Below are 13,823 nucleotides of genomic sequence, written 5' to 3'. Positions count from 1 at the left end.
TAAGTTGTAACACTTCATTCTTGAACATATATATATATATATGGGGGGGGGGATGCTATACATGCATGGTCTATCACTTCTGCCTGTGGCTCGTACGGCTGGAAATTTCCTCTTGATATAGGGTAAGTCCCTCGTCCCCGATGTGGATGTCCACTCTGTGAAGTTGCATTCGTTTGTGAGCTTTTGTCTCTCTAGGGTTTGTCCTTTAGCGAAAGTCACTTGGTTGAGAAGTGTGGCTTTACATCTTGGGTTATGTGATCCAAGCTTTTATTGTCCCAGATTTTGTTGAATGATGTATCACATGGTGTGGAGAAATGTTTGGTTCACAATCAAATTCTGCATAAAGAGAGGCAGGCTGTTCTCAGGCACATTTATTTGTGAGCCGATGGCTTCTTTACTCCCATCCATAGTTGCTAGGAAATGCGTTTCCTTCAGGGTAGGAAATGTGGAAACATTTCCTTGTAGGAAACGCGTTTCTTTCATGCATTTTTTTAAACTTGTTTTTTTTTTTGGCCCCAAATCCAACGTCTGAAAATTGCGGCTACTTTAATAAAGACGTTTACAACTTACATGTAGGCTTCAAATTGATGTTTCCATCTATTCTATGCATTTAGTGTTATTTTTACATATTTTATACAGTATATATTTGAAATTTTGTACATGCAAAAACCTGTAGGTAGGAAACTTGGAGGAAACTTTGGGCTGATTTTACGTAACCCATTTGAAACGCGTTTGAAACTTTTAGGAAACCCGTTTCAAGCAACCCCCTAACTACTACGCTCCCATCCTGCTGTTCAAGTACCACCCTCGCAGTTAAAAGCACTCCAAGTTGAGGGCGGGGTCTAGCTGACCGAGAATTTATAAGACTCTTTCCAAATCGATAGCATAATATAGCATGTGATGTGAAATAAGAGTCGTTGTAGTGGGTTATGCTGCCTTGAAATCCCCTTCAATTTTAGAGCTTGCATTAGCTTTGATTCTTGAACCTTGAGTGTGTTCACTTCTTGCTAAGAACGGGGACTGAGCATACCTCCATGGTGGTCTTGCATGCTACAAAACAGTTGCTCGTGGCCTATGCCTTGAAGAGAGCTAGGGGTTAAGTGGCCTATCCCAGCAAATTGATAAAGAGATCACGTAGTAACCCTACCCATGCTTCATAAAATCATCTGGCTGTGTAAATACAACTATATGGCTACAATCTAAAAGAAATGCTCAGATAGGGGGAATGGCCCTTTCTTTCTACAGGGATACTGATATAAATAAACCCCCCCCCCCCCCCCCCCCCCCCCCCCCCAACACACACACGCCCACCGGGCAGCAACACACACTCATTGTCTATCCTTTTAAAGATATCTCACATGTTTATTTTACCAAAAAAGCTCCGTTCCAATTTATTACAAAGTCCCTCGTTTTCTTCCATAGGCAATCGACTCTTTCTTCAACAAACGATGATCTGAAGAAGCATATAGAGGAATACTCTGAAACATTAGAGAAGCTTCGCATGGATTTACTTGTGTACCGGAAAACTAGTCACGATGAGATCCTCAACTTGGAGAATGATGTTAGCTCTGCCAAGCAAGCGTATGAAAGGAAGAAGAGAGAAACAGCAGAGATACAATTACACATGGACTCGGTTCTCCAAGTTGCGGCATCAAGAACACTTGCACGCGGGCAGGTCTTATCATTTGAATGCATACTATAATATATTTTATGTTATTTTAGATCCTTTCACTAATGCTTTTTCAAGTGACTTATGCATGGTTTGATTGGGGCGGTTTCTGAGCAGGTAAATATGGCAGCAGAGAACCTGTTTTCTCGTGTTTGTCATTGTTCTACAATCAATCATCCTGACCATACCAGTCCTCTTAAACAACTCGATGTAGTGGGAGATTACATCACAGATATCAACCAAATAATACGAACTTATAAAGGGTCGAGTTTTAGGAGCATAATCTGAATTGATCCGGTCTTCTTACCTCGGGGCTTGGCCAGCTCACAGAAAAAAAAAATGTGTGTTTCTTTTTTCACTAAAAGTGGACTTTGCCAATCAAGAGGAAAACTTTATATTAATGGCTGAGAGAGAGAGAGAGAGAGAGAGAGAGAGAGGATGCAGAATTGCCAAAATCAAGGCCTTAACTATGAGATCAACTACAAACATAAAGGCTGTTAAAGTCTTAAACAAGTACCGACACTAGGGCCTTAAGTATGAGATCAGCTACAAACATCAAGGCTGTTAAGTTCTTGAACAAATTCAATAACAATTGGAAAAGAATAGATACCTGCCAATCAGCTTCATGGTCTAGAGCGAGAAATGTTAATGGTTGAGGTTCGGATTCGTTTCAAATGTATTGGAGTGAGCTCTTATGCTATCCAGACTGCTTAAGCATCATGGCTCTACTTGCTGTGGTTCTGTCTATGGTATTTGCATAGCTCCATGTTTAGTAAATGTTTGCTGCAGTTGGTATATTCCACACGGCAAGTGGCATTGCTTCGATTAGTTCTCTTGCAGGTCTCAAATATTTGTGCTATTTATACCCTTCCTTTGGTAATCTACCCCCCTCTGAATTAAAGGGCTACCTACTCCTTCCATGTGTATTCCTCGAGTTCCTTTGTGGAGAGAGAGAGAGAGAGAGAGAGAGAGAGAGAGAGAGGTCCTCTTCATACCACCCCTCTAGTTAACTCCTCGCTCCATTTTAAAGGGCTACCCACTCTCTCCGTCGGGTTCCTTTGAGACTGTGTGTGTGTGTGTGTGTGTGTGTGAGAGAGAGAGAGAGAGAGAGAGAGAGAGAGAGAGAGAGAGCACATGCACCCGTTGCACTTGGTGGATAAAATTGTACTATGAGTTTTAGTTTTGGGTTATAGTCTGCATTTTCTGAGTCCTCGTCCCAGGATGCCATCAAGGTAGGTTAGTGAAAGGGGAGTAACCAAGGGATCTAACTCAATTTTCAAGAATAAAACCCACCTTTTTTTTGGGCATTTTTACTACCTTTTGATGCTTAATAATAAATGACATCTGTGCTTGACCGGTTTTTGGACATGTTAATAGGGATTTGTTGGATCTTAGTGAAGACTTTAGATTGGCATAATCACTTGTGGGTTCTATAGAGCAATTCAGTTTTGGTAGGTTAGAGTGCAAAACCAAGATTAGAAAAGCATGCAGACAATTATTTGGTTATTCTTTCATTGGAATGATTATTATTCGAGAAAAATGATCGTTTTGGGATGAGTGTGGAAAGAAAAGGGATAAACTATTTTTAAAAAATATGTTTGGAATGTATGTATAAACTATTTTCCGTGAACCTATGGATGTAGATTAACTTTAAATTTAGATCAATTTAGTTGGATTATACAAGGCATGTTATAGTTGTTATGAGAGCCAACCATCCAAGAACTAAAAGTTTCAATGAACAATCCTACATGTTGGGGAAATGAATGGAATTGCATGTTTTTTTATATATAATAGTCACAGAAAAGGTATTTGCCTACGTTTGATTTAAATGGAAGTGTAGCGAGGAAGAAGAAGAAATTAAGTGATTATTATTTGTAGTTGCAATTTTAATGTTGAGGCAAAGGCAACAATGACAATACTTCTCTTTAAAGTACCAACAAAGCTTTGGTGGAGATCTTTTTGAAAATCAACACTTCAACCTCGTCATGATTGATTGTGGGGTTACCAACTAGCTCTACATTCCAAGGCCACATGTTGCATTACCCATCAAGAAGCCACCAAGATGAGGGAGGAGAGGAGGGCTTTTGTTCACCACCTACTTGTAAAGGAATGTGGATAAGAATCCACACTGTCAAGCTTATGTAGTGGCCTACTTGCCCACAATTGCCTCGCCACCCGTAGCCCTCCTACCCGGGCTTAACCCTGGATTCTCTCGCCGATCGCTCTCCGGCGATCAAGCTCCATGTCCGGTCGAGCCCTACGTAGCCGGTTATAAGCTATGTGACACCTCATTTATGAGGAGAATTTGATGTGTCATAGAGTAGCACATGGATGTCGAGCAGAGCTTAGTTTGGACACCAGAGTGAGGCCATATACAGTCGGATGGTTAAGAGATGACTTAGGTAGGCTTAGCATCTTTCCAAGTAGGCTACATGTACGTGGGGGATGATATACCATACCAGACTATTGCACTAAGAGTAGAGGAAGATCTTCTCGAGACACAATGTCCTCCAGTTGTGTGTGACCTCCAACGGCTATATTATTACTCTAGTTGGGTGATGTGGTCGTTTCAAACTCAACATATGGTGGCTGACATTACCTAACATATGATTGTACTTGGGGCTTTTATATATAGATGGATTTAATAGTGCTATGGAGATGGTTATCAGGGTGAATAGGATATTGGATCCCACATATCCAACTCAAAAAATTACATCATAGCCCACTCTTAGTTTGACTTGGAGGAAGGATACAGATTATTTGTGTTCTATCATTACAAGCATCAACGATACATATTATTTGTGTTCAATCCCACTCTTATTTTGGCTTGGAGGAAGGATACATATTATTTGTATTCTATCATTACAAGCGTCAAAAATTAGTTATGATTCTGATAGACCAAGTGTCTACAAATTGTAGAAGCCTCAATGATTCTAAGGAAGAGTCAAACCATAGAAGAGTACTCCAAGACTTTGAAAGTTTAAGAAGTTGGCAACTAGGTATGCAAGACCCTTCAAGATTTTGAAGGGAATTGAAAAGCATGTCAATTGTTTATATTTCCTTTCACATTAGCTTATTAAAGTAGTATGTAGCTGACCCAAGGCACATAATAGACAAAAGAAAAAGAATGGGATAGAGTCCAAGATGATTTTTTTGGATCGTAAAGTCAATAAGCAAGATATTTGATCTCTTGATTAAGTGGGAGGCATTTTTGGTGGAGAATGGCACTTAGGTAGCCCAACTCATGCACCACCATCATCCTCACTTTCTATGCTAAGAACATCACATTTTTCAACCAGATGAGAATGTAGTATAAGGTTGGTTGAATTTTGTGCTTCCTATGCTTAACTTTAAGATGTATTTGAATGGGATGTAAAAGGGGTTAAACCAAAGAGTCTAACCCAATACATAGGATTTTTTTTTGAAAATGTCATTTTTTTGTTGTTTTTTGCATTTTAATCCCTTTTCATGTGTAATAATAAATGATGAGTGCTTGGTTTATTTTGAATATTTCAAAAGAAATTGATGACCTACTATTTACTTATAAGGGGTTTTATGGCAATTTTGGTAGTTTACGATGCTTGGCCCTAAACTACCAAAATTGATGACCTTAGTGAGGACCTAGTAATTACATATAAGTGGTTGTATAACAAGTTTGATAGTTTAGGGTGCTTGGCCCTCAATGTTAAAATGTAACATATTTGAAGAATAATTATAACTCTTGAAGAGTAATTTGGAACCAATCATGAAAAAAAAGTCATGTTCAAAGCTTTTTGAGATTCCCTATAATTTGGGAAACAATTACCAAAACACGCATGTATCATAGTGAGATCATGAAAGCATGTAAATAAGGGTTTGGTTGTTTTATTATCGAATTGATTATTTATGGAGAATTTTGGGATGAATGTGGAAAGAAGGAAAAGAAGCTAACGATTTCTCTATGTAACATTTTCTCAAAACAAAAGTGCATGTTAAAAAAAAATGTGTTACAATTTATTACATATTTATTATGTGTACAAAAACATTCCAAATCTTTAGCAAAAAAAGAGAACAAAAATAAACTCTAAGAGAAAAGAATAAACTGTAAATTTTTTTAAAATATAGCTTATATGTATATAAACAAAATCCTAATCGCTGAGATATCAATAGAGAATAAAATTAACATACTACAAAAATTAGGGCCATGAATTCAATAAATGATGTCATGAACTTTATACTTCATTTGATCCATGATGAAAATTCCCTTAAAAGTTAGAAAATGTATAACAATTTAAAAAAGATCCAAAAATGGTTTTCTCGTAGCATGTTGCATTCCTTTACATGTTTCCAAATTTTAAAGACTCAATCTCGTTCAACATTATCCAACTAGGGACCTATCAATGATACTCTCAATAGATCATCAAGAGACTTGATTGTTAGCCTAGTTCACATCACATCCTTTATCATGTTGTCATTTGAAAAATCGGACATATGCTAGCCGAGATGGCAAGAATTTCTTGCCATAGTTTTAACATGTTGGGAAAGCTATCATGTTGGGACATAGTTTCAACATGTTGGGAAAGGTATCATGTTAGGTGTCAATCTCGCATCTTGCAAAAGGTTTTCTATGAATATTTTCATAGTAAATCCCTCACAGTTCAAATGTACAATTCTCGTTCACATCACATGCTTTTCATCAATCATCAGTAGCAAGTTCTCCTTGTTTGATTGAAGAGTTTATCAAACCGTTGCTTTACATTTCCTTCTTGTGGTTTCATTTGAAACATAATGGCATGGACTAAACAACTTCGCTGATTAAGTAAAGGGAGATCTGGGAAACGAACATTCAATCCACCCACAAGTGCCAAAATATACTCTTTGGTCAATGCAATCCAACTTTCAATGTATCCATTAATAAATGGCCTTGTATTTTTGGGTTCATCACTTTGACCCTTTTCATTCATAATTTGGGAATCTCTTTGAAGCGCATAGGCCATGATGATGTACATTACCATTTTTGTCTTTTACTTCTAAATAATCAAATGTGGTACATTTCAAGAACGCTGAAAGATATGTTGAGCAAAAGAGTCCCTTAGAAAAGAGTGCTTTAGTTTATTGATGGTAACATCAATTGCACAGCCAATAGAGGTCAAATCCACCTGATCTTCCTATAATTTCAAACTCAAAAAGATTGACTCTGCCAAAATGCTTGCTAGCATATGCAAACAAAATTGCACACTGGATATCCTTGCATTGTTATACCATTAAGTGACCTTTTCATCCCTCCATATAGTCAAAATTATCAGCCACCACGCCATGCCTTTTGATAACCTGACCATGTGATAACCACCTTATGATATGGATTTGGAGAACACAGTGCACATTAAGCTGCATGACATCTAAGAGATCTATCAACTAACTATTCCTCTTTGACAATTTATTAACCTAAGAATATACCTTGTTGGCCACCTTCTCCACAAACACGAGCTTAGGAAATCTTTTGAAGAATTGATGAGACAACTAAAACCTCATGATGTGCAATGTAATGCATTGGTCCCAAGTTAGAAACATCATTCTTTAACAAAGTTACAAATCCTTTTTCACATCCTATTATGGCAGAGGAATTGTCGATAGCTACACCTACCATCCTTTGATCACTTAAACCTTGTTTGCATAAAAAATCTTTCAAAGTATTATAGATTGTCACACCTATTTTCAAGAGACCCAAGTATTATAACTTCCTTGGTCGTAAACCCTTGGGTTTTAAATATGTGGCATACACAATCAAATGCAACTTTAATCCACAATTTGCGCTATCATCAAGCATAGTCAAGAAACAAGGACTCTCCATCAAAACAATTGTTTGCACCTCTAGAAGTTGCATGGTTGTGGCATAAAGAAATTTATATCCACTAGCATATGTATCAGCTTATATATGAGGAGTAATCTAAATTTTCAATTTTTTTGGAACATTCATTGACATGGAAAGACTACTTAAATCTTTGTATATAGCTATAGACAAATCCCTATGTGTAGTTAAGTACACGAGTTTCATGGCTACATTGTTAGCATCTCTAGAAGTTGTTTGCACCTCTAGAAGTTGCATGGTTGTGGCATAAAGAAATTTATATCCACTAGCATATGTATTAGCTTATATATGAGGACTAATCTAAATTTTTAAAATGTTTGGAACATTCATCGACATGGGAAGACTACTTAAATCTATGTATGTAGCTATAGACAAATCCCTATGTGTAATAAAGTACACGAGTTTCATGGTTACATTGTTAGCATCATCCATCTCCACAAAATGCATAATAAGGAGTTTAGTTTGTTTATCCATCTCACATGACCACTTGGCCATTGCGGTTTTGTGGCCACTTGAAGCAGTACAAGATTTGATGGAACCATATTGAAGAGTAATGCATCCATCCCTATCCCCCAAGATCCATAAATTTTATAATGGTCATGGCACTCACATTTCATGATAGATTTATCCTCTTGTAAAATGCTCCTCAGCCAAGGAACCTAATCCTTCCACTTCTTACAAAATGTTATTCTTGGACCTTATTTTGAGAATTGCTTCCTTCAAAAGATATTATATTATCCAAATCAAAACTATCTAGCTCTAAATCTTTATTGAGTTCCACATTTAAATCAAAGGCTTTTCATTGCTTATAATTTTGAGATCCACATTTTCTTGAGTATTTTTTGAGGGCACATTCCGTCCAAACATTGCACTAATTGTTCTATGCCTCTCCTCTCTTGTTGGGAGCCATGTATAAAGATTTAATCACCACCTAATAGAAATAGATTTATGCCTCCTCTTATTGGGAGCCATGTATAATATTTAACCACCACCTAATAGAAATATACATACTTGTAAATTGAATATGTAATAGATACCATATCCGAAAATTACATATTGAGTTTATAAAAAGAATAGGAAAGAGTGAGGATTAAAAAAATACATAAAGAGATGGGTTGGTTCTTATTTATCAAGTAAACAAAAAAGCAATTCTGAATGCTCGTGTATAAGTACTTAGATCTAGATTTCAAGGAATGTTCCACCCATTTGAAAGCTCCTTCAAAATAACAAGTGTAAATTTTTGAGCTATACATTTATTGTTGTGATTGACATATAAAACATATTATTTCTCATATTTGCTAGATTCTTTTAAAGAAAATATACCAAGTCATACATTTAGAGTAAAATTGATTTTATTTAAATAATATTTTTTCAAAGATGAGAAAACATCATCAAAAGTTAAAATCTACAAAAATGCTATGTCAAAAGTAGAAGTGTAGAAGCCTTTTAACTATAAAATACTTTGAGATTATGCCTTGGTTGTGGTGATAGAGGGGGTCCAAAGAAGACTGACATCAACAACCAAGCTCCAAAATTTTCAGCCTACATATGGTGCTAGAGGTGGTCGTGGATATACACCTCAGAGAGGCAGAGGTAATCCTCGTGGTAGAGGACGTTGGCAAGGCCAACAAACATCTATGCAAAATGTGGAATGCCATTACTGTGGTGGAAATTTGGTCATATTACACATGATTGTTTCCGCAAATAAAATGATTTGAGAGGGGGTAGAGGACAACATGCTGGACATTATGTACAACATGGTGGTGGAAATTATACATCAAGCAGTAATGATGGCAGCGCAAATCACTTGCTTGCCATGAAACATGTTGTGGGATCTATGATGTCAAATGCTAAAAGTGATGACACTTGGTATATGGACTCTAGAGCATCAAACCATATAACTTGTCATGGTGAATGGTTTGAGCATATGAAGCCTATGGATGTGAAAGGCTATGTGGAAACAGATGATACCCAACATGCCATTACACATGTTGGAAGTGTACCATTGGTTATGCATAATGGTGAAACAAAATCTATGGCAGATATCTTGTATGTGCCTTCTATTACAAAAAGTTTGGCGTCAGTTGGTCAAATGGTGGAACAGGGTTTACAGGTTCGTTTCAACGAGCATGGTTGCTTCGTTGAGGATTTCAAAAATGGATGTAGAGTCATTGCCAAAGGCAAGAAAGAAGGCAGGTTATTTAAGCTGGATGCTGGGATTCCTGAGTTGAAATCAGCCATGTTCTCTAAAAGCCGAAATGTGGTACAGGACATTAACATGTGGCATAAAAGGATTGGACATGTGAACATACAAAGGTTAAAGAACATGCAGACAAGAGGCATTGTCAGTGGGCTGCCTAGATTCAAGTATGATGGGAATATGCATGTTTGTGATGCCTGTCAGTTTGGAAAGTAGGCGAGGTTGCCGTTTCCTAGAGAAGGCAACATGAGTAGCAGGCCACTTGAAATAGTTCATAGCGATGTATGGGGTCCTGCACAAAACCCATCCATTAAAGGCAGCTTATATTATGTGACATTCATTGATGATTTTAGCTGAATGACTTGGATTTACTTTCTCAGAGAGAAAAGTGAAGTGTTGGGAAAGTTTATGGACTTCAAAGATTTTGCAAAGAAGCAATATGGCTCTTTGATAAAATGTTTGAGGACAGATGGAGGTGGTGAATACACCTCACATGCTTTTGAGCATTTCTTGAGAAAGCATAGCATAAGAAGGCAGTTAACTTGCAGGTACACAACTTGTAGGTACACACCTCAGCAAACTGGTGTTGCTGAGAGAAAGAATAGAGTCATTTGTGAAGTGGCCAGGGCGATGCTCAATGAAAAGAGCATGCCAGATTATTATTGGGTAGAAGCATGTGCCACTGAGGTGTATATACTTAATAAGACACCCACAGCAGCCATACATGGAAGTACGCCAGAGATGCAGCTTAAAGGTTTTAGGCCAAACATTGGACACCTCAAAGTGTTTGGATGCATAGCTTATGTACATGTGCCTGACGAGAGAAAGAGGAAGTTAAATCCTAAGGCAGAAAAGTGTGTGTTTGTTGGTTATGCACAGGATCGCAATGCATATAAATGTTACAATCCACAAACTAGGCAAGTGGTTACCTCACGAGATGTGGTGTTTGATGAACTTGCTAGTTGGTAGTACAAAGCAAAGGATGAGGGTGTCATTGATTCTCTTGATGCTGATGTGCATGTGAACTTGCCACAAGCAAGTTCTATCTCTATGTCTGGGCCAGCAGGCAGCAGAGTCTGGGCCAGCAGGCTGCAGAGTCTGAGAGTAGCACTGTACGTCCATGGTCGGGATGCTTGAGACATGAGAGTGTGAGCACTGGGAGGAGTAGTGCTGTGGATAAAGGGAAAAAGAAAGTTGAAGGAATTGGAATTACAGGTTATGAGTCGTCAAGTTCAGAGAGTTTGGATGAGGAACTTGGCATACCTATTTTTAACGCACACCTGGTGCAAGGCAGGATAGATATGTGCCTCCACATGCTAGAGTGACAGGTGTTCAGAGTGATCTACATGCATTGCGGAGATCCCAAAGGGTTAGGTATCCAGTTGACAGGTTGACATATCGTGATTTTGCTATGCATTACGTATATATGACCTCTTTGGTGAAGCATGTGGAACCTACGTGTTATACAGAAGCTATTGGGGAAGCATGTATGGAAGAAGGCAATGGATGTTGAGATGGATGCATTGGTTCATAATAATGAAACACGGGATTTGGTTGCATTACCACAGGACAAAAATGTTATTGGTTGCAAATGGGTTTACAAAGTGAAATGCAAGTTCCATTGAACGTCATAAAGCAAGATTGGTAGCTAAGGGTTATGCACAAACCCAAGGCTTGGACTATGATGAAACATTTAATCCATTTGCAAAGATGGGAATAGTGAGAGCAGTCATTGCTATGGCTGCAGCAAATGGTTGGGAAATGCATCAAATGGATGTGAAAAATGCATTTCTAAATGGTGATCTACAAGAAGAAGTTTATATGGCACAGCCAGAAGGATATGTACACCCAAGGTATCCCACTCATGTATGCAAATTAAAGAAAGCATTATATGGTTTGAAGCAAGCACCTCGTGCTTGGAGTGATAAGATGAGCCGACATCTTATCTCCCTTGGATTTCAGGTTTCTACAGCAGATTCTTCACTCTGTGAAGAAAACAGATCATGGGATTGTCTTACTTGTTATCTATGTGGATGACTTGATTGTCACAGGAGATCATGCTACAGATGTTATGCATGTCAAGAAGGCATTGAGTGGGCAGTTCGACATAAAAGACTTGGGTGAATTGAGATACTTTCTTGGAATTGAAGTGATCAAAGACCATGCAGGTACATGGTTAGTGCAACGCCAATATGCATTGGATATGTTGGCAAAATATGGGATGACAGGGTGTAATGAGTACACCTTTGGAGCTAAATTGAAGTTGCGGGCTGATTTTGGTGAAGAGTTGGATGATCCATTTATGTATAGAAAGATGGTTGGAAGTCTCATTTACATGACTATCACACGCTCGGATCTCAGTTACGCTGTGGGGCTAGTAAGCCAATTTATGCAGAGTCCCAGAAAACCTCATTTGGATGCAGTGAGACGCATTATGCGATATGTAAAGACCACTGCACATTATGGTCTTCTTTATGAGCATGGTAAAGGCTTGGATGTACATGGCTACACAGACGCAGATTGGGCAGGTAGTTCGTATGACAGGAGGTCTACTAGTGGCTATGCCTTTACACTTGGAAGTGCCGTGGTGAGTTGGAGTAGCAAGAAGCAACCTACTATTGCTTTATCTAGTACAGAGGAGGCTGAATACTGGGGTGCAGCCATTGCTACATGTGAAGGAGTATGGTTAAAGAGTCTCTTGGCTGATTTGGGTAGCCTATTGATAGCAAGGTTGTCATTCATTGTGACAACATGAGCAGCATACAGTTGGCCAAGAATCCAATTTTTCATGCGCGGACCAAACAAATAGAGGTCCACTATCACTTTTTCAGAGAGAAAGTGCTGGATGGTACAGTGGATTTATAGTATGTGAAGACTGAAGAGTAGGTGGCCGACATCTTTACAAAGCCACTTAGCAGGGAGAAGTTTGAGTACTTCCGTACTATGTTGGGAGTATGTGGGATGAGCTTGAGGGGGAGTGTTGAGAGCTTTGATAGCCCAAGCTCATCTACATGGATTCTCAGGTACATAAAGTCCACGGTTGATTATGGAATTTTTTATGAGGCTGGTATAGAGATACAGTACACAAATGCTGATTGGGCTGGTAGTGTTGCAAATAGGAGATTTACCAATAGTTTTATGTTCTCATTTGGGAGTGTTGTTGTGAGTTAGAGCAGTAAGAACCAACCAACAATTGTCTTGTTGAGTACAGAGGCAAAGTACAGGGGTGCTGCTATGGCAACTTATGAGGTAGCTTAGTTTCAGAAGCTACTTGGTGATATGGGTGAGCCCGTGGATAGAGCAATTGTCATTCATTGTGACAACATGAGTAGCATACAGTTGGCCAGCAACCCAGTATACCATGCGAGAATAAAGCACATTGAGGTGGTGCAATATCACTTTGTGAGGGAGAAGGTTCTAGCAGGTGATGTAGATCTCATATATGTGAGCACAGAGGATCAAGTGGCTGGCATCTTCACGAAGGCATTGGGCATAGAGAAGTTCCATAGGTTTAGGAGCTTACTTGGAGTGAAATGTATGGAGTTGAGCTTGAGGGGGAGTGTTGAGATATCGAGCTCAACTAGTGCTACGACGGACATTGATGACCCGCCTGGGTGATAGCTTTCGTACTTATGTTACTGGAATGGTTAGTGAGATTATGGTTGATATGCCACCAATGGATGACAAGTTGTGTAATAGCCACTTTGGAGTACTAGAGTTATGGCATAGTTATAGCGCCAGCTCATATAGCCGGGTTCACACTACTATAGACCGACTACTTTGTATGTTGTTATAGGAGAGTACTTTCCCTTTATGTATGTACTCTTATCTTTTAGTTATATGGTTGTTGAGAAGAGAAGAAGATAGAAGAAAATTCAACCATCCATCTCTCTTGTGTCTTGCACTCTCTTGGGTGTGTGTGTGTTTGCTTGCAAGGAACTCAAGCTCTCTCTCTCTCTCCCCCACATTCTATTTATGGCGCACATTGGCTCACTCCAGTGGACTGGGTTCAATTTCCAGCAGGGCCATACTTGCAAACGCAATTGTTAGGTACTAACTTTTTGAATTTTTGCACTTGAAATTATGAAACTTGCACACTTTTGAGA

The 13,823-nt window shown here is 38.7% G+C and overlaps 1 protein-coding gene and 1 long non-coding RNA gene across 4 annotated transcripts in view; one reads left to right on the top strand and one right to left on the bottom strand.

Annotated features, from left to right (window-relative positions):
* LOC147612746 (cilia- and flagella-associated protein 73-like) overlaps positions 1-2,286 on the top strand; it is a 67,652-nt gene extending 65,366 nt beyond the window's left edge. For all 3 annotated transcript variants that reach the window (XM_086783310.1, XM_086783312.1, XM_086783311.1), the window contains 2 exons: positions 1,423-1,675; positions 1,787-2,286. In XM_086783310.1, coding sequence (XP_086639436.1) covers positions 1,423-1,675; positions 1,787-1,957 — 424 coding nt within the window. In that variant the 3' untranslated portion in view covers positions 1,958-2,286. The remainder of the gene's footprint in view (positions 1-1,422; positions 1,676-1,786) is intronic.
* LOC147612745 (uncharacterized) lies at positions 2,009-2,491 on the bottom strand. The gene is made up of 2 exons (XR_015263494.1): positions 2,280-2,491; positions 2,009-2,230 (listed from the first exon to the last, which is right to left on the bottom strand). It is a non-coding gene; the product is annotated as an uncharacterized LOC147612745 (long non-coding RNA).
* Between the last annotated feature and the right edge of the window lie 11,332 nt (positions 2,492-13,823).

Source organism: Cibotium barometz, chromosome 45 (genome assembly GCF_041138505.1).
Source record: "Cibotium barometz isolate CiBa-2024 chromosome 45, ASM4113850v1, whole genome shotgun sequence".
Lineage (NCBI taxonomy): Eukaryota > Viridiplantae > Streptophyta > Polypodiopsida > Cyatheales > Cibotiaceae > Cibotium > Cibotium barometz.
The sequence above is the reverse complement of the archived record's forward strand: the minus strand, read 5'-3'. Positions and strand labels throughout refer to the sequence as shown.